Source organism: Saimiri boliviensis, chromosome 5 (assembly GCF_048565385.1).
Source record: "Saimiri boliviensis isolate mSaiBol1 chromosome 5, mSaiBol1.pri, whole genome shotgun sequence".
Lineage (NCBI taxonomy): Eukaryota > Metazoa > Chordata > Mammalia > Primates > Cebidae > Saimiri > Saimiri boliviensis.
Window position 1 is genome coordinate 12,137,637 of NC_133453.1, and position 17,975 is coordinate 12,155,611.

Consider the following 17,975-nt stretch of genomic DNA (forward strand, 5'->3'; position numbering starts at 1 on the left):
CATCATTAAGTGTGATCCATAGTTTTTTTTTTTTCCCCTAAAAATATGCAGGAAGTATTACCTTCTATTTTAGTTTGCCCTAAGAGATGCCCTAAAAGATGCAGGAAGTATTAGCTTCTATTTTAGTATGCTGAGAGTTTTTCTTTCTTCTTAAAAATAACTAATGCATATTGAATTTTGACAAATAATTTTTTTGTATCTTTTAAAATGATTGACTTATTTCATGTGCACATGAAAAGAATATGTTATTTAAATATTGCATAAAGTAGCACATTTGTTAATTTATTCTGTCAGTTACTAAGAAAGGGCTTCTTCTCTGATGGTTTCTGTTTCTATTGCTGGCAGTTTTTCTTTCATGTATTTTGAAGCTCTCTTATTAGGTGCCTACACATTTGGAATTGTTAAAGCTTCCTGTTGGATTACTCACTTTTTCATATTAAGTGTCCCTTTGTATGTCAGATAATATTCTTAGTCTTGAAGTCTACCTTTTTTGATATTAACAGCATACTAGTTTTCTTATGCTTCCTTTTTTGCAATGTATCTTTCCCTATTCTTTTACTTTTCTTTTTTTGAGACGAAGTCTTGCTCTGTTGCTCTGAAGTGCAGTGGCATGATCTCTGCTCACTGCAACCTCTGTTTCCTGGGTTCAAGTGATTCTCCTGCATCAGCCTTCCCAGTACCTGGGATTACAGGTGTGCACCAGCACACCCAGCTAATTTTGGTATTTTTAGTAGAGACAGGGCTTCACCATATTGGCCAGGTTGGTCTTGAATTCCTGACCTTGTGATCTGCCCATCTCAGCCTCCTGAGTGCTGGGATTACAGGTGTGAACCACTGCTCCTGGGCTTACTTTCCATTTTTATGTGTCTTTATACTGGAGTGGGTTTATTTTAGAGAGCACATAGTTAGATCTTTTTTTTTAATTTATTTTACTTTAGATGCATACAATATCTGGCATTTCTCCCCATGTTTTCCCTCCCCACCACCCCTCCCCACCCACTGTTGTCTCTCCCTTACCTGCCCCCTGCCAACTGTCCCCTGTGTGTGATGCTCCTCTCCCTGAGTCTATGTGTTCTCATTGTTCAACATCCACCTATGAATGAGAACATATGGTGCTTGGTTTTCTCTTCTTGGGTCAGTTTGCTGAGAATGATGGTTTCCAGATTCATCCAAGTCCCTACAAAGGACACGAACTCATCTTTTTTTATGGCTGCATAGTATTACATGGTGTATATGTACCACATTTTCTTTGTCCAGTCTATCATTGATGGGCATTTGAGTTGGTACCAGGTCTTTGCTATTGTACACAGGACTGCAATGAACATATGTGTGCATGTGTCTTTACAGTAGAACAATTAATAGTTCTTAGGGTATATACTCAATAGTGGGATTGCTGGGTCAAATGGAATTTCTATTTCTAGGTCCTTGAGAAATCGCCACACTGTTTTCCACAATGGTTGAACTAATTTACACTTCCACCAACTGTGTAAGAGTGTTCCTATTTCTCCACATCCTCTCCAGCATCTGTTGTCTTCAGATTTTTTTAATTATCGCCATTCTAACTGGCGTGAGATAATATCTCAGTGTGGTTTTGATTTGCATTTCTCTAATGACCAGTGATGATGAGCATTTTTTCATATGTTTGTTGGCCTCATATATGTCCTCTTTTGAAAAGTGTCTGTTGATATCCTTCTCCCACTTTTGAACGGGGTTGTTGTTTTTTTTCTTGTATCTCTGTTTTAGTTCTTTGTAGATTCTGGATATTAGCCCTTTGTCAGATGGGTAGATTGCAAAAAAATTTTCCCTTTCTATTGGTTGCCAATCCACTTTAATGATGGTTTCTTTTTCTGTACAGAAGCTCTGGAGTTTCATTAGATCCCATGTGTCTATCCTGGCTTTTACTGCCATTGCTTTTGGTGTTTTAGTCATGAAGTCCTTGCCTATGCCTATGTCCTGGATAGTTTTGCCTATGTTATCTTCTAGTGTTTTTATGGTGTTAGGTTTTATGTTTAAATCTTTGATCCAACTGGAGTTAATTTTAGTGTAAGGTGACAGGTAGGGGTCCAGTTTCTGCTTTCTGCACATTGCTAGCCAGTTTTCCCAATACCATTTATTAAACATGGAGTCTTTTTCCCATTGCTTGTTTTTGCTGGGTTTGTCAAAGATCAGATGGTTGTAGATGTGTGATGTTTCTTCTGGGGTCTCTGTTCTGTTCCATTGGTTTATGTCTCTGTTTTGGTACCAGTACTATGCTGTTTTGATTACTGTAGCCTTGTAGTATAGTTTGAAGTCTGGCAGTGTGATGCCTCCAGCTTTGTTCTTTTTGCTTAGGTTTGTCTTGGCTATGCAGGGTCTTTTGTGATTCCATATGAGGTTTAAAGTGGTTTTCTCCAGTTCTGTGAAGAAGGCCATTGGTAGCTTGATGGGGATAGCATTGAATCTATAAATTACTTTGGGCAGTATGGCCATTTTCACAATATTGATTCTTCCTAACCATGAGTATGGAATGTTTCTCCATCTGTTTGTGTCCTCTCTTATTTCCTTGAGCAGTGGTTTGTAGTTCTCCTTGAAGAGGTCCTTTACTTCCTTTGTTATTTGTATTCCTAGGTATTTTATTCTCTTTGTAGCAATTGTGAATGGGAGTTCCCTCTTGATTTGGCTCTCTGTTTGTCTGTTATTGGTATATAGGAATGCTTGTGATTTCTGCACATTGATTTTGTATCCTGAGACTTTGCTGAAATTGCTTATCAGTTTGAGAAGATTTTAGGCTGAGACGATGGGGTCTTCTAGATACACAATCATGTCATCTGCAAATAGAGACAGTTTGACTTCCTCCTTTCCTAATTGAATACACTTTATTTATTTTTCTTGCCTGATTTCTCTGGCTAGAACTTCCAATACTATGTTGAATAGGAGTGGTGAGAGAGGACATCCTTGTCTAGTGCCTGATTTCAAAGAGAATTCTTCCAGCTTTTGCCCGTTCAGTATGATATTGGCTGTAGGTTTGTCATATATAGCTTTTATCATTTTATGATAACGTTCCATCAACACCTAGTTTATTGAGAGTTTTTAGCATGAAGGGCTGTTGAATTTTATCAAAGGTCTTCTCTGCATCTATTGAGATAATCATGTGGTTCCATTTATGTGATGGATTACATTTATAGATCTGTGTATGTTGAAACAGCCTTGCATCCTCGGGATGAAGCCTACTTGGTCGTGATGGATAAGCCTCTTGATGCGCTGTTGCAATCTGCTTGCCAGTATTTTACGGAAGATTTTTGCGTTGATGTTCATCATGGATATTGGCCTGAAGTTTTCTTTTTTAGTTGAGTCTCTGCCTGGTTTTGGTATCAGGATGATGTTGGTCTCATAAAATGAGTTAGGGAGGATTTCCTCCTTTTGTATTGTTTGATACAGTTTCAGAAGGAGTGGAACCAGCTCCTCTTTGTATGTCTGGTAGAATTCAGCTGTGAACCCATCTGGACCTGGACTTTTTTTGGTTGGTAGGCTATTGATTGCTGCCTCTACTTCAGCCCTTCTTATTAGTCTATTCAGGGTTTCGGCTTCCTTCTGGTTTACTTTTGGTAGAGTACAAGTGTCTAGGAATTTATCCATTTCTTCCTGGTTTACTGGTTTATGTGAGTAGAGCTGTTTGTCATAATCTCTGATGGTAGTTTGTATTTCTGTGGGATCAGTGGTGATATCCCCTTTATCGTTTTTTATTGCATCTCTTTGATTCTTCTCCCTTTTCTTTTTTATTAATCTGGCTAGCAGTCTGTCTATTTTGTTGATCTTTTCAAAAAACAAGCTCCTTGATTTACTGATTTTTTGAAGGTTTTTTTGTGTCTCTGTCTCCTTCAGTTCTGCTCTGATCTTAGTTATCTCTTGTCTTCTGCTAGCTTTTGAGTTTTTTTGATCTTGCTTTTCTAGTTCTTTCAATTTTGATGATAGGGTGTTGATTTTAGATCTTTCCTCTCTTCTCTAGTGGGCACTTATTGCTATAAATTTCACTCTCAATACTGCTTTAAAGGTGTCCCAGAGATTCTGTTAAGTTGTGTCTTCATTTTGGTTGGTTTTGAAGAACATCTTTATTTCTGCCTTCATTTCATTGTTCATCCAGTCAACATTCAGAAGCAAGTTGTTCAGTTTCTAAGTGGTTGTGCGGGTTTGAGTGTGTTTCTTGATCCTGAGTTCTAGTCTGATTGTGCTGTGATCTGATAGACCATTTGTTATGATTTCTGTTCTTTTGCATAATCTGTGCCTTTTAATTGCAGTGTTAGTCTACTTATATTCAATGTAACATTGATGTGATTGTATCTAAGTCTACCTCATTGCTATTTATTTTCTATTTTTCTCATATATCCTTTGTTTTATTCTACGCCTGTGCTTTTTGATGGGGGGGCAGGTAAATAGAATATTTAAAAAGATATTATTTTCTCAACTGACTTTTTAGCTATACTGCTGGGTTTGGCGTTTTTGTTGTTTCTGTTTTATTTTTAGTGACTGCTCTGGGAATTACAGTATACACCCTTAATGAATGAGAGTCTACTTAGGATCAACATTTAATCACTTCATGCAAAATGTATGAACCTAATTGTAGTAGAATTCTATTAACTCTCCTTATTATTTTTTCTCTTATTATCATGTATATTCCTTCTATGTATGTTACAACATCATAATTCAATGTTCTTATTTCTTTTAACCATCTTTAAAAGAAATTAAGAAAAAAATGAATATTTACTCCTCGAGAGTGCCATTTCCAGGACTCTTAATTCCTTCCCATAGACTTGAGTTTCCACCTATTTTTATTCCTATTCAGCTTAAATAACTTTCTTTAGTATTTTTGTAGCGTGGCTAGATCTGCTGGCAACACATTTTCTCAGCTGTTCTTTATCAGAAAATATCTTAATTAACCTTCATTACTAGAAGTTATTTTCCCTGAAAATAGAATTCTGTTTGACAGGTTTATTTTTCCAGTGCCTTTAAGATGTTATTTTGTTATCTTATGCCTCTGTAGATCTTGGTGACAGGTCATCTGTCAGTCTTATTGCTCAATGTGTGTATTGTGCTTGGGTTTTTTTTTTTTTTTGCTTCTTTTAATGTTTTCTCTTAATTTTTGGTTTTCAGCAGTTTGACTGTGACATTCCTGTGTATTTTATTTATTCTCCCTGGGATTCAGTGAGCATATTGTGTATGAATAGATGTTTTCCACCAAACTTAGGGAAAACTCAGCCATCATCTGTAGTGTAGATAGTAGGATGGATGAAGGGGCAAAGTTGTGAAAGAGCAAAGGGTACTTGCCAACTTCTTTCAAGGAATTATCTATAGACGTGACTTCAGGACATTTCCACTTGTCTCTATTATTCAGAATGTCGTCACAGGTCTACATCTAGCTGCAGAAGTGGCTTGTCCCTGTAAACATTATTCTGTGCTGACATGTGACCAAAGTCTATGACAGTGGGAAGTGGTGAGATGGATATTAGGATTAAAAAGTAGGTGCCACACATGGCCAGGAAGGGACAGAGGCCGGATGGACCCTGGAGGACCTGCCCTCTCATTCTTGGTCTTTCTGCTTGGTGTGGTTTAGATGTTGGTTCCCTTCAGATCTCATGTGGAAACCTAATTCCCAGTGTTGGAGGTGGGGCCTGGTGGGAGGTGTTTGGATCATGGGGATCCATCATGAGTGGCTCAGTACCATCCCCTTGGTTCTCACTCTGAGTTCACATGAGATCTGGTTGTTTACAAGTGTGTGGCACCCCTCACCTCTCTCTCTTGCTCTTGCTTTTACCATGTGATATGCCAGCTTTCCCTTTTGTCTTCTACCATGATTGACTGTAAACTCCTTGAGGCCCTCACTAGAAGCAGATGCCGGCACTATGCTTCCTGTACAGCCTGCAGAACTGTCCGTTAATTAAACTTCTTTTCTTTATACATTACCCAGTTTCAGGTGTTCCTTTGTAGTAGTACAAAAATGGACTAATATACTGCTATACCCAAGGTGTTAGGCGCCACAGCACAGAGTACTGGTTAGGAGCTTGGACCTGAGTCTGACTGCCTGGGTTCAAATATCAAACCTGCCATTTACTATCTGGGTAACTTTGGGCAAGTTACATGATCTTTTTATGCCTATTTTCTCATCTGAAAATGGGGAAATGATAGTTCTTATCTCATAGGATTGATGTGAGAATTAAAGGACTTAGTGCATTTAAAATACTTGGAACAGTGCCTGGTACATACAAGTGTTTGCCATGAACAAACACAATTTCAGCAGATTGTCCTTATGTAAAGAGATGTTCTCAGAGATACTCCTGCTTCCCACCTCTTCCCACAGCTGTCTGCCCTGGGACCCCATCTCTGTTCACCAGCATCACTCCATGGCCCAGTAACTGTGTGCTTAGAGAGCAGTGTGTGAGCACCTTTTGATTCCAGAAATCTCCCTTTATAGACATCCAGGGACACGACCCTGAGGGATACATACAAATGTGAAAATAAATTATGTTCCACAGATTGACTGACGGGCCACCTTCCTTTCCCTAACCACAAACTTCTGGGTATACAGGCAACTTGAGATTACCCCAGAACCACCATTTAAAGGGAGGAGAATCCAACATCTATTGAGTACATGTGTCATCTTACTTGACCCTTTATAGTAGGAGCCAACACCATTTTGTAGGTAAGAAAATTAGAGAAAAAAATGATGAAGCCTGAGGTCACACAGTAGTCAGAAGATTCAAAATTTGGTTTTCTGGCTCTGCATTCTTTGAATTACAAAACCTGTCCTTACTTCTCTTAGGAAGGTGACTTAGAGGGTGGCTGAAGGAGATGTGAGTCATTTGCAAAAGGATGTCATATGAACAATTGCTTAGGTGATAGAAGGAAATGGATAATTTACTAGTCAATGCAATAGCATTTCAGAATTGACTCAGCATTTACATCTTTTCTAGTGATTATTAATAATCAAGTGAACCAGGAAAATTATCTCATAATTTCCATACCTCACATTCATCTTTACAAAGTGTATTCAGATACACCTTGCATTCATTTTTTTTCTTTGTCATTCCTTGTAACAGAATAGCATTTTATAGCCCACTTTCTTTTTTTAGACTGGATAATATGCCAAAAGTGTAATCTCTTCTCAATATATACTGAGGTATGCTAGCAGGCTCTGAAAATATAAAGTATTAGTTGCCTTTTCATTCTGCATTATATTTTCTTGAATTGGTAAGAAAAAACAATTTTTTAAATTTTAGATAATGTCCTTTATTAGATACATGTTTTGCAAATATTTTCTAAGTCTCTAGCTTGCCTTCTCTTTATTTTGTTTATTTATTTATTTATTATACTTTAAGTGTTAATAATAAAACACAGGAACCTTGATTCAACAGCAGTGGACCTTTTTGTTATTCAATTCAACAGACGTATACTGATCATTTCTTTAGTGGAATTTTTCACTTTCTTTTTTTAGACTGGATAATATGCCAAAAGTGTATTCTTTCCTCAGTATATACTGAGGTATGCTAGCAGACTGAAAATATACAGTATTATTTACATTCTCATCCTGTATTATATTTTATTGAATTGGTAAGAAAAAGCAAAATTTTAATAATAATAAAACACAAGATCCTTAATTCAACCACAGTGGGCCTTTTGATATTCAATAAACATTTATTGATCGTCTCTTCAGTGAAGTTTTCCTGTAGCGTATGATCAATTACTCTTTCAAGTCTGTTCCAAAGCAAAGCAAAAATCTCCCTCTGGCCTATATTCCTGCATAGATACAATCCTGTAGCTCCTATTAATCTTATCCGTTAAATTTTGCTGCATAACAAACCACCCCCAAAATTTAGTGGCTAAAATGGCAGCCGCTTGTTTAGCTCATAATCCTTGTGCATTGCAATAACAGCCTGGGCAGGCTGGTCGCTGGCTGCCCCGATGGAGGCCAGGTGGTCTAGAATGGCCTCAGCTTCCTTTCCTCCATGCAGTCTCTCATCTTGTGGCAGGCTAGCGAGAGCTTGTTCATGTGATTTACAGGCAAGGTTCAGTGCCGTTTTTTCACATCCTCTCTTCCATTGTTTTCAGTGACACTTTTCTTTCCTGGTTTCTCTTCTTTCCTTCTTTTTTAGAAATATATATTTTTTTCATTCCTGACCAGAAACTGCACCTTCTTTCTTCCTTGAAACTTAGCTAGCTATCTATTCATCCATCTCTCTGTCTGCCTGTCTGTCCATTTATTTGTCCCTGGTCAAATGCCTACCATTTTCCAAGCTTCGTGCTGAGCCACAGGGATACAAAGACACGTAAGTTATGTTCTCTGATCTCAAGGAAATCAGAGACCAGTTATGGAGGAGGCAGACAGGGTGTAGAAAGTGCTAGGAGAAAGAGAAATCCGCAGAGACATGCAGGACAAGATGAGAGGTCTCTCAGTGAGATATGCTCTTGATTTCTTCTTCTTTCTTGTGCTCACAAGTGTTACAGTTGTTCAGAGTTCCAGCCTTGAACCTTCGTCTCTCTCTGTTCATTTGTCCCAAGTGGTATCCTGTATACCTATGAATCTAGTTTCCACCCATGTTCATATGACTCCCAGTCTATACTCTAGTTCATACATCTCTCCTGAGCACAAGTTCTATGTATTTAATGACTATTGATCAACTGCAAAAGCATCTCAACTCACTTTGCACAAAGCTGAGCTCCTAACCCTCCCCTAGAAGCCTCTTCCTGTATTTTCCATTGCATTTGATAATAATACTGTCCATGTTGTCCTTCCATCTGAAAACCTAGAAATTATAATTATTGCTGCTTCTTATTCAACACTTATTACTGGAGAGTCACTGTTCCAATTGCTTTGCATAGATTTTTACAGTTAAGCTTCATAAGAAACATAAATTGTAGGCAATATCTCTATTTCACGATACAAAAGCAGAAAGTCAGGGTGATTAAGTACTAGCCCAAAGTCCCACAGTTTAGTGGGCTGAGATGGCGTTTAAACCCAATTCCCTTTAGTCCAAAGCTCCTTAACATTAACTCACACAGAGAAGCCATATATACAGGGTCCATACATATGTTTTATTTGCTGGAGAAATGATTTATCAATGCTTTAAAATAGACGAGGTTCGGCTGGGTGTGGTGGCTCACGCCTGTAATCCCAACACTTTGTCAGGCTGAGGTGGATGGATCACCTGAGGTCAGGAGTTCAAGACCAGCATGACCAACATGGTGAAACCCCATCTCAACTAAAAATACAAGAATTAGCTGGATGTGGTGGCATGTGCCTTTAGTCCCAGTTACCTGGGAGGCTGAGGCAAGAGAATGGCTTGAACTCGGGAGGTGGAAGTTGTACTGAGTTGAGGTCGTGCCACTACGCTTCAGCCTGGGCTACAGAGCGAGACCCCATCTCAAAAATAAATAAATATAATAATAATAAAATAAAATAAAACAGACAAGACTCAAACAATAATTTGGATTTCAGACTTTTCTTGAATATTCAGGAGATCTGGTTCCTGGCCCCATGTTTTGAATTGGCTGCAGGTTATGGTGGCCATCCTGTTTGGAAGGGACTTCTTTCTCTCATTTGCCACAGGCCCTGCCAGTCCCTATTGTATTACACTTGATGGAGTCTGCATATCACCTTTGTCTACCTGACCCTTGCTGGCATTTGCGTTTGTGATTCGTGTTACATTGAGTCTCTGGGCTCTGTCCTCTCTTCCATTCTTCTACAGTCCAAGTGATCCCTGAATTGACAATTTTACTTCCAAAATCATGCTCTAATATATTTCACATTCTTTATCTTTATGGCTACACATTGGCCCTCACAACCTCAATTACTCGAGTAAACACCTCACTCTCCACATTGCCTATAATTAGGAATATAAATAATGAAAATAGATGCTATCCAGTGGCCTCAGAATGAAATGTAAACTCCCCAGTGTAACATATAAGACCAGTCGTGACCTGGCCTGACCACTGCTCTTATTATTGTTCATTTTCCACACTTCTCTTGGCCTTATTGAAATATTGAGTCTCTCCAAAGTCATGACCCTTTATGTGTCCTTGTTACCCATTTTTCTTTCTACTAGGACTATTGCATGTGGCTTATATGGCTATTTACAACTGAGTATATTGACATAAAGCTAGAGTGATGCCCTTTCTAAAATTCACTTTTTCCTTTATGTTGACTTGATCAGTAAGTCTTTTCGTCTTTAACCAAGACAAAAACAGGATAGACACGTAAGTCCTGGTTTTGCTTACACATCATAACATCTTAATTGGTTTGTCATTCACTTCTCTTCTGTGCAGTATAGAAGACTTGTGAGCATTTGGCCTTGGTGTCCTAGCTCTGCCATCTACTAGCTATTCAGATGTGAAAAGGCTACTTCACATTCTCATGTCACTGTTTTCACATTTATAAGATAGGGCTATTGTAGTTCTCACATCCTACTGTAATAGTAGAGTTGAATGAAATAATTCACGTAAAGGCTTAGAACCAAGTGATGCAAACCAGCCTCCAGTAGATGTTAGCTGTTGCTGTTATTTTTTAAGTTTTTGAGACAGAGTCTTGCTCTGTCACCCAGACTGGAGTGCAGTGGCATGATCTTGACTCACTGCAACCTCCGCCTCCTGGGTTCAAGCAATTCTCCTGTTTCAGCCTTCTCAGTAGCTGGGATTTCAGACATGTGCCACCATGCTGGCTAATTTTTGTATTTTTAGTAGAGATGGGGTTTCATCATGTTGGCCAGGCTGGTCTTGAACCCCTGACCTCATGATCCACCTGTATGGGCCTCCCAAAGTGCTGAGATTACAGACGTGAGCCACTGAGCCCAGCCTGTTGCCGTTATTATTAGCATTTCTATTTCATTCATTTATTCATCCATTCATCAAGCCTTGGACTGGGAACTGTTCTAGGAAATTTGATATATGTATATTTTCAGAACCCACAATGACTTTGGAAAGAAGAGTTTCAGCCCTGTTTTCCAGGTAGAGGCAGTGATTGATGGGAGAGAGAAGCCCTTGTGATGGTCACTCAGATTGCTGGGGTGGCGAACACAGAATCAAACACAAGATCCTAAGCATTGCTTCCCTGTCTTCTTATGCTCCTTGTTTGTATGAGTCTTCTCAGGCTGCTGTGACAAAGGACTACAGGCTTAAACAACAGACATCTCTTTCTAGCTCTGGAGGCTGGAAGTTCAGGATCAAGGTGCTGGCAGGGTTGATTTTTTTCTGAGGCCTCTCTCCTTGGCCTGCAGAGTCTTGCTTCCTCCCTGTGTGGTCTTTCCCTTTGTGCACAGGCATCCCTGGTGTCTTTTTCTGTGTCCTGATCTCTGCTTATAAAGACAACGGTCAGATTGCATCAGAGCCCACCCTAACAACCTCAATTTAACTGAGTCATCTCTTTAAAGGCACTATTTCTAAACAGTATTCTGAGGTATTGAGAATTAGGGCTTCCAAATACGAATTTTACTCAACCTGAGAAAGCTGATTAAAAATATATATGTATGAATTTTGAAGGGATGCAATTTAACCCATGACATTGCTAATCCAGTGCTTAAATGTCAACCTCCACTGAGAGCTGTATTTAATATTAACTCTTCTACTGGGATCTAGTAGTGCTACGTAATTTCCTTTTGATGCTCCTAACTTTGGTATGAGCTTCTTGTTTCTCATTTTCCTTATTTTTGACCCTCCCTAGATATTCTTTCTATCAAGTTCTCAGCCACCTAATCTCACAGGGTTTTCAAGGACACAGTTCCTGTGCTCATTCCTTTTCTCTGTGTTCTCAGCTAAAAGGGTTGACAGAGTTCTCAAGCATCATCTTCTGTTGTCATTAGTTCAGTTCTGCTGGAGGAAGAAAATGAATCAAAAGGTCCTCTTAAATTTGATTTCTGTTTCTTGGCATTAACATTTAGAATTTTCTGATTGACCCTGAGCTGCTGTTTTGGGTAAACTGGTATCCAGCCTTGGGTATGGAATTTCTCATAAGCCTGAATTTCTTGTAAAGAAATCAGTGCGTCCACAAGGTTAACCTAGAATCCAGACCGCTCCCCAGCAGCCACCGCCCATGCCTGCCATTTTTTTTTTTTCCTCAAGTTATAAGATGCAATCTTGGGCCACTATCTCAGGCGTCCCCAAGCTTTTTACACAGGGGGCCAGTTCACTGTCCCTCAGACTGTTGGAGGGCCGCCACATACTGTGCTCCTCTCACTGACCACCAATGAAAGAGGTGCCCCTTCCTGAAGTGCGGCGGGGGGCCGGATAAATGGCCTCAGGGGGCCGCATGCGGCCCGCGGGCTGTAGTTTGGGGACGCCTGATCTAACTAAATGCAAACTGTGGGTTGGCTTGGTCAATTCATTGCTCAAAATTATTCCTTCGCATTAAGAAAAAAAAATATTGAATGACTTTTAGTGTCACACTCGAGCAAATTAAATGGGCCTTTAAATAGTTTGAGCAGCTATGCTGCATTTTCTAGACAGATGAAAATGATTGTATTTTCTAAAATTAGAAGATTTGAGATATGAAATCCTATTTTTGAAAACATGTTAAATAGTGTTGGTAACATATAGTACTGTCGTATGTTGAAAAGTATTTGAATGTCTTATTTTCAATCAAAGTAAAATGGAACATATCTCATGATTGATAGAATTATATTCCACTTGAAGCTGCCAAGAAACTTTTTGGAGAATTCAAGTGTCATTAAAACTGACTGTATGGTACATTTTTAGTATGATTTCTAAGATTTAAAAGCTACTAAGAATTTTATAAAATACTGAATAGCATTGGATTTTTTTTGGAGGATGATTTTATATTTCTATACTGCACAGGGAAATACCAAGTTGATTATGCCAATTTATGAGTGGTACTTCACATAATTAAATCTGGGAGTTATTTTTATTTGTTTACATATTAACTGTGTCCTTAGCAATGACAACAAAAATTGTCAGTATTACTGGGAGTTCTACAAGAGGTTGAGTAAATATAAACTTAAATGTAAACAAGAAAAGTATAATAGACTATTAGAATACAAACTATATGTGAGTAAAATTATTTAACTTTGATTTCTAAAATTTGAATAATCTTTAATTTTCAAACAGCTCTTAAAGTATTGAAAGAAGTGTAGTTTTTATGCAAAGCATTGCTAAATACATATACCTACATGTATGCACAGATGTAGAAACCAACACAGTTTTATATGTATAATTTTTTAACAAGAGATACTGAATCATATACATAGGAAACAAGATAAAAATTGCCTACATAGTAACCATATTTAAATGAAAAATTAACAGCCTTACATAATTTTATATAACATAAAATTTCATTTAAGTGTACAATTTATACATTGTAAAATTCATTCATTTGAAATGTATAGCTCAAAGCATTTAAGTAAATTTACAGAGTTGTGCAGCCATCACCACAATCCAAGTTTAAAATACATCCATTTGCCCCAATGTATTCTTCAGGCCCATTTGCAGTGAATCCCTCTTTCTGGCTCAGCCATAGACAACCATTCTCTACTTTCTGTATCTACAGATTTGCTTTTCCTGCACATTTCTTATGAACGGGATTATATAATATGTAGTCTTTTGTGCCTGGCTTCTTTCACTTGGCATAATGCTTTCGACGTTCCTTCCTGTCATACTATGTGTCAGTACGTATTTCCTTTGTATTTCTGAGCAGCATACCATTGTAAGGGTAGACCATTGTTGTTTCTCTGTTACAACAACCAACTTTTTAAAAAGCATATATGCAAGAAACTGTTAACAGTGGCTGTTTGTAGAGAAGGTAATGGGAGACAAAGGGACAGTGATGAAAAAGACTTTTTTTATTGTTTACTATTTGATATGGTTTTAGTTTTTTACATTCAAGATTATGTCATGTCTAGGACAGCAAAATAAGAAATGTGTTCCCCATTAATGTGCACAAAATAAGAGAGGAAAGCCCTTTGCTGATCCAAATCCCATCTTCCTTTAGAAAATTACCGTTAATTTATTTTTGGTATCTTTCTAGAGTATACACACATGTGTGCACGGAAATATATTCATGTATACATATGTATGTACTCCTAAACAGTCATATATCTCATATTTCAATAAAAATGGGATTGTAGGGCTTAATATTTTTAACCCTGCATTACTAAAGCTGAGAAAAACAACTTACCTCTCTTGGTGGGTTATGACACATGTGGAAACTATGAATGAAATAATTGATTATGAATACACAGCGGAGTAGACTCAGTTTATTAGTATGTGCAAATGTGTTTTCATTGTTTTAAGCTCCTGTATGTTTTCTCACAGGATACTTCGGGTCTGCTTGTGAAGAAAAGGTGGACCCGTGCGCCTCGTCTCCATGCCAGAACAATGGCACGTGCTACGTGGATGGGGTACACTTCACCTGCAGCTGCAGCCCGGGCTTCACAGGGCCAACCTGTGCCCAGCTTATTGACTTCTGTGCCCTCAGCCCCTGCGCTCACGGCACATGCCGCAGTGTGGGCACCAGCTACAAATGCCTCTGTGATCCAGGTGGGTACCACCCTTAGACGGCAAGTCTTCCTTTTCTCAATCTCAAGCCAATCTCAAAAAGATCATTACGTTTTCTTTTGCATCTGAGCAGATGTCAGCCCACAGAATGCAGTATACTTGTAAAGAAAAGTGAATTCCACTCATTTATGACACATTTTCTTTTTTAGATTTACGCTTGGCAGGGTTAAAAAACATACCCTTTCCTCTTTTCATGAGTAACTCACATTCATTGTAGGAAAAAACAAACAAACAAAGAAAATTGAAAACAGGCTTAATCTCATCACAGGCTAAGCATTTGTAACAATTTACTGCAAGTCATTACAGAGCTTTTACTGTGCCTATCTTTTACTGTTGTGTGCTTAATTTAACAGAATGTGTTTTTTTCATTTTAATGTGCATGGAAAGCACAGGGCAATACATTCAGAATTGTGTCATCTATTAAAATTGTTACTTGATGCACAATATGTTACATTACTGGCTTCCTGTTTAAGAATTGAGAAATTTCACCATTTAATTTCCAAATGCCTTCTGTGTTTGCACTACAGGTTTTTATATGGAAGTTTTGATACCTGGAAGTGAGTGATTGCTAGGCAAAAATTTGTGTGTGTGCAATCCACTAGTGTAGTCAGAAAGGAATGCGCAGGGCAGCCCTTTCTTCTGATTTCTATTCTGTGCATGTCTCCATCCTGCGCGAGCTGGCTCTTTAGAAAGCTCAGCACAATGGGTCCCCACACATCTCCCTGGCCAGTCAGTGTGGCTGGCCAGTACCTGGTTTTGCTTGACCCTGGCTTTGCTGGTGCAATGGCCTCTAGCTGGAATGCCTGCTCCCCATTACCCCACCTCACTGAACAAACTTCTACTTCGGGGGCTGACTCACTTTCCCTTCCTCTTAGTTCCAGCAGTCACCCACAATATCACTTGTATGGTCTTAGAAACAGGACATTAATTATCCTTGTATGTGTGTCTCTCCTCCTTAGGGCTGGGAGGAAATGTGTTTTATTAACAGCTTTTGCAGCAGCAGCAATCACCCTAAGCCACCATTTAGTGAGCACTCATCTTTCTAGATTCTGAGCTGGGTGAGTCACATCTCTGGTCATTTTAGTGTCAGATTTACACCAAGGTTTGAAATGCCTCTAGAGGTTCAGTCACGTGCTTGCCGCCAGACACACAGGACGGGGGCTGAGCCCAGATTCCAATGCAGGTGTCCCTGGTTCCGCTGCTCCAGTGTCTGGCCCAGAACTTGCAAAGGGCATGTCTCATACTCACGAATCAATTTGAAAAGTGACTGAGAAATGCAACTTGGCATCTGAATGGTGTTGAAAAGCCTTTTTTTCCCCCACATAGACTCTTAATTCTCTGATTTTCTAAGTAATTGATATTTTGCCAAGTGCCTCTTTCCTCTCTGCTCTGACATTCAGAAGGAATAGGGCTGTTTAATCTTCTTGGTAACAGTGTTAGTAGTTAGGATTCTCCTGAGAAATGAGAGAGAGAGAGAGAGAGAGAAAGAGAGAGAGAGAGAGAGAGAAAGAGAGAGAGAGATTGAGATTTATTTTAAGTAACTGGCTCATGCAATTGTGTGGACTCACAAGTCCAAAATCTGTAGGGAAGCTGGCAGGCTGGAAACTCAGGCAGGGTTTCTGTGTTGTGTTTTGAGCGGAATTCTTTTTTCTTTGGGAAACCTCAGTCTTTGTCCTTAAGACCTTCAACTGATTGGATGTGCCCCACCCACATTCTGGAGGGTCATCTGCTTCATTCAAAGTCTGCTGATTTAAATGTTAATCTCATCTAAAACATACCTTCATAGCAACATCTAGATTAGCGTTTGAGCAAATATCTAAGAACCATGGCCTAAGCCAAGCTGACGCCTGAAATCAGTTATCACAGGAACATTTTTGCATCTCATAAAGTGAGATACTTGAAGTGAAGCAGTTTCTCCACTATGTTTAACCTGAGGACATTTTGCTTGTTTGGCCTCCAGGCTCTCCTTCAGAGCCAAGGTGGAGATGGGGATAGCTTCCCCTCAGAGGGTCTCGTTTTCTTCCATGTGGATTGGGGCTCATGTGCTGTGAGCTGGGCACTCAGTAAGAGGAGGCAGCGTGGTGCGGACCCTTACCTATTGGGAATGTGGATCACTGAGACAACTTGTGTTTGCAAACTAAACAAGCTGCAATTGTGCTGGAAGAACAGAGGCTTGCTCATGCACTGACTCATGAGCACACTGTTCCCAACTCCGCTCTGGATGTCATAACAAGTGTGAAAATTCCCCTCAGCAGCGTTCTGAACAAAAACTTCCTTAGTACTTTATTACCTGTCTCCTGAGAATTCCATTTCTCTCAGTGAAGCCTCACAAAGAAGAATCACATATTGCAAGACCAGAAGACAATTCATTTTCTCCTCCCTTTCTTCTCTGACTTATTTTCTTAACCATATCAAACGTTTCCTTTAAAAAAATTTTTTTGATGGAGTTTTGGTCTTGTTGCCCAGGCTGCAAACTCTACCTCCTGGGTTCAAGTGATGCTCCTGCCTCAGCCTCCCAAGTAGCTGGGATTATAGGCACCCACCACCAGGCCCAGCTAAATTTTGTATTTTTAGTAGAGACGGGGTTTCGCCATGTTGGTCAGGCTGGTCTCCAACTCCTGACCTCAGGTGATCCACCCATCTCAGCCTCCCAAGGTGCTGGGATTACGGGCCTGAGCCACTGTGCCTGGCCCAAACTACTTTGTATATTTAGTTGATTTTTAAAACTAAAACTGTAAGGGAGTTAGAGATAGATAGTGTTTTTAAATAATACCAAATAGAGTTTTTCAACATGTGTGATACAACTAAATAGAAAATATACTGCCTGGTGTTTCTCTTTCCACACTGGGAGAGGTAGCCAAGAATGGTAGAAAGAACCTCTCTAACATCCTTGCTTACTGACTAAGACCATAGGAAATTTACAGGCATCTCTGGGACTCAGTTTTCCCCTTTATTAGAAAAGAGGGAAGAGTTACATGTAAGAGCATGAAATGAGAGGCCGGCAGCCCATTTCCTGGCATGGACTAGTAAAAGCTCTTCTTTCTTTCTCTCCACGGAGTTTCCAGCAGCATTATTTTCTTCCCTTTATTTTTTTTATTTATTTATTTTTTTTGAGATGGAGTCTTGCTCTGTCGCCCAGGCTGGAGTGCAGTGGCATGATCTTGGCTCACTGCAACCTCCGCCTCCCGGGTACAAGGAATTCCCTGCCTCAGCCTCCTCAGTAGCTGGGATTACAGGCACCCACCACCATGCCTAACGACTAATTTATATATATATATAAATATATATATATATAAAAATATATATATATATAAATATATATATATATAAATATATATATATATATATATATAAATAAATAAATATATATATATATATATTTTTTTTCTGAGATGGAGTTTCACTCTTGTTACCCAGGCTTGAGTGCAATGGTACAATCTCGGCTC

At 39.1% G+C, this 17,975-nt stretch overlaps 1 protein-coding gene and 1 long non-coding RNA gene across 3 annotated transcripts in view; one reads left to right on the plus strand and one right to left on the minus strand.

Annotated features, from left to right (window-relative positions):
• Positions 1-17,975, plus strand: part of DNER (delta/notch like EGF repeat containing) — a 376,416-nt gene that overhangs the window by 269,259 nt on the left and 89,182 nt on the right. For both annotated transcript variants that reach the window (XM_039470096.2, XM_039470097.2), the window contains exon 8: positions 14,287-14,511. In XM_039470096.2, coding sequence (XP_039326030.1) covers positions 14,287-14,511 — 225 coding nt within the window. The remainder of the gene's footprint in view (positions 1-14,286; positions 14,512-17,975) is intronic.
• LOC141584531 (uncharacterized) overlaps positions 1-17,975 on the minus strand; it is a 274,056-nt gene that overhangs the window by 126,221 nt on the left and 129,860 nt on the right. The gene's annotated exons all lie outside the window — the stretch shown is intronic.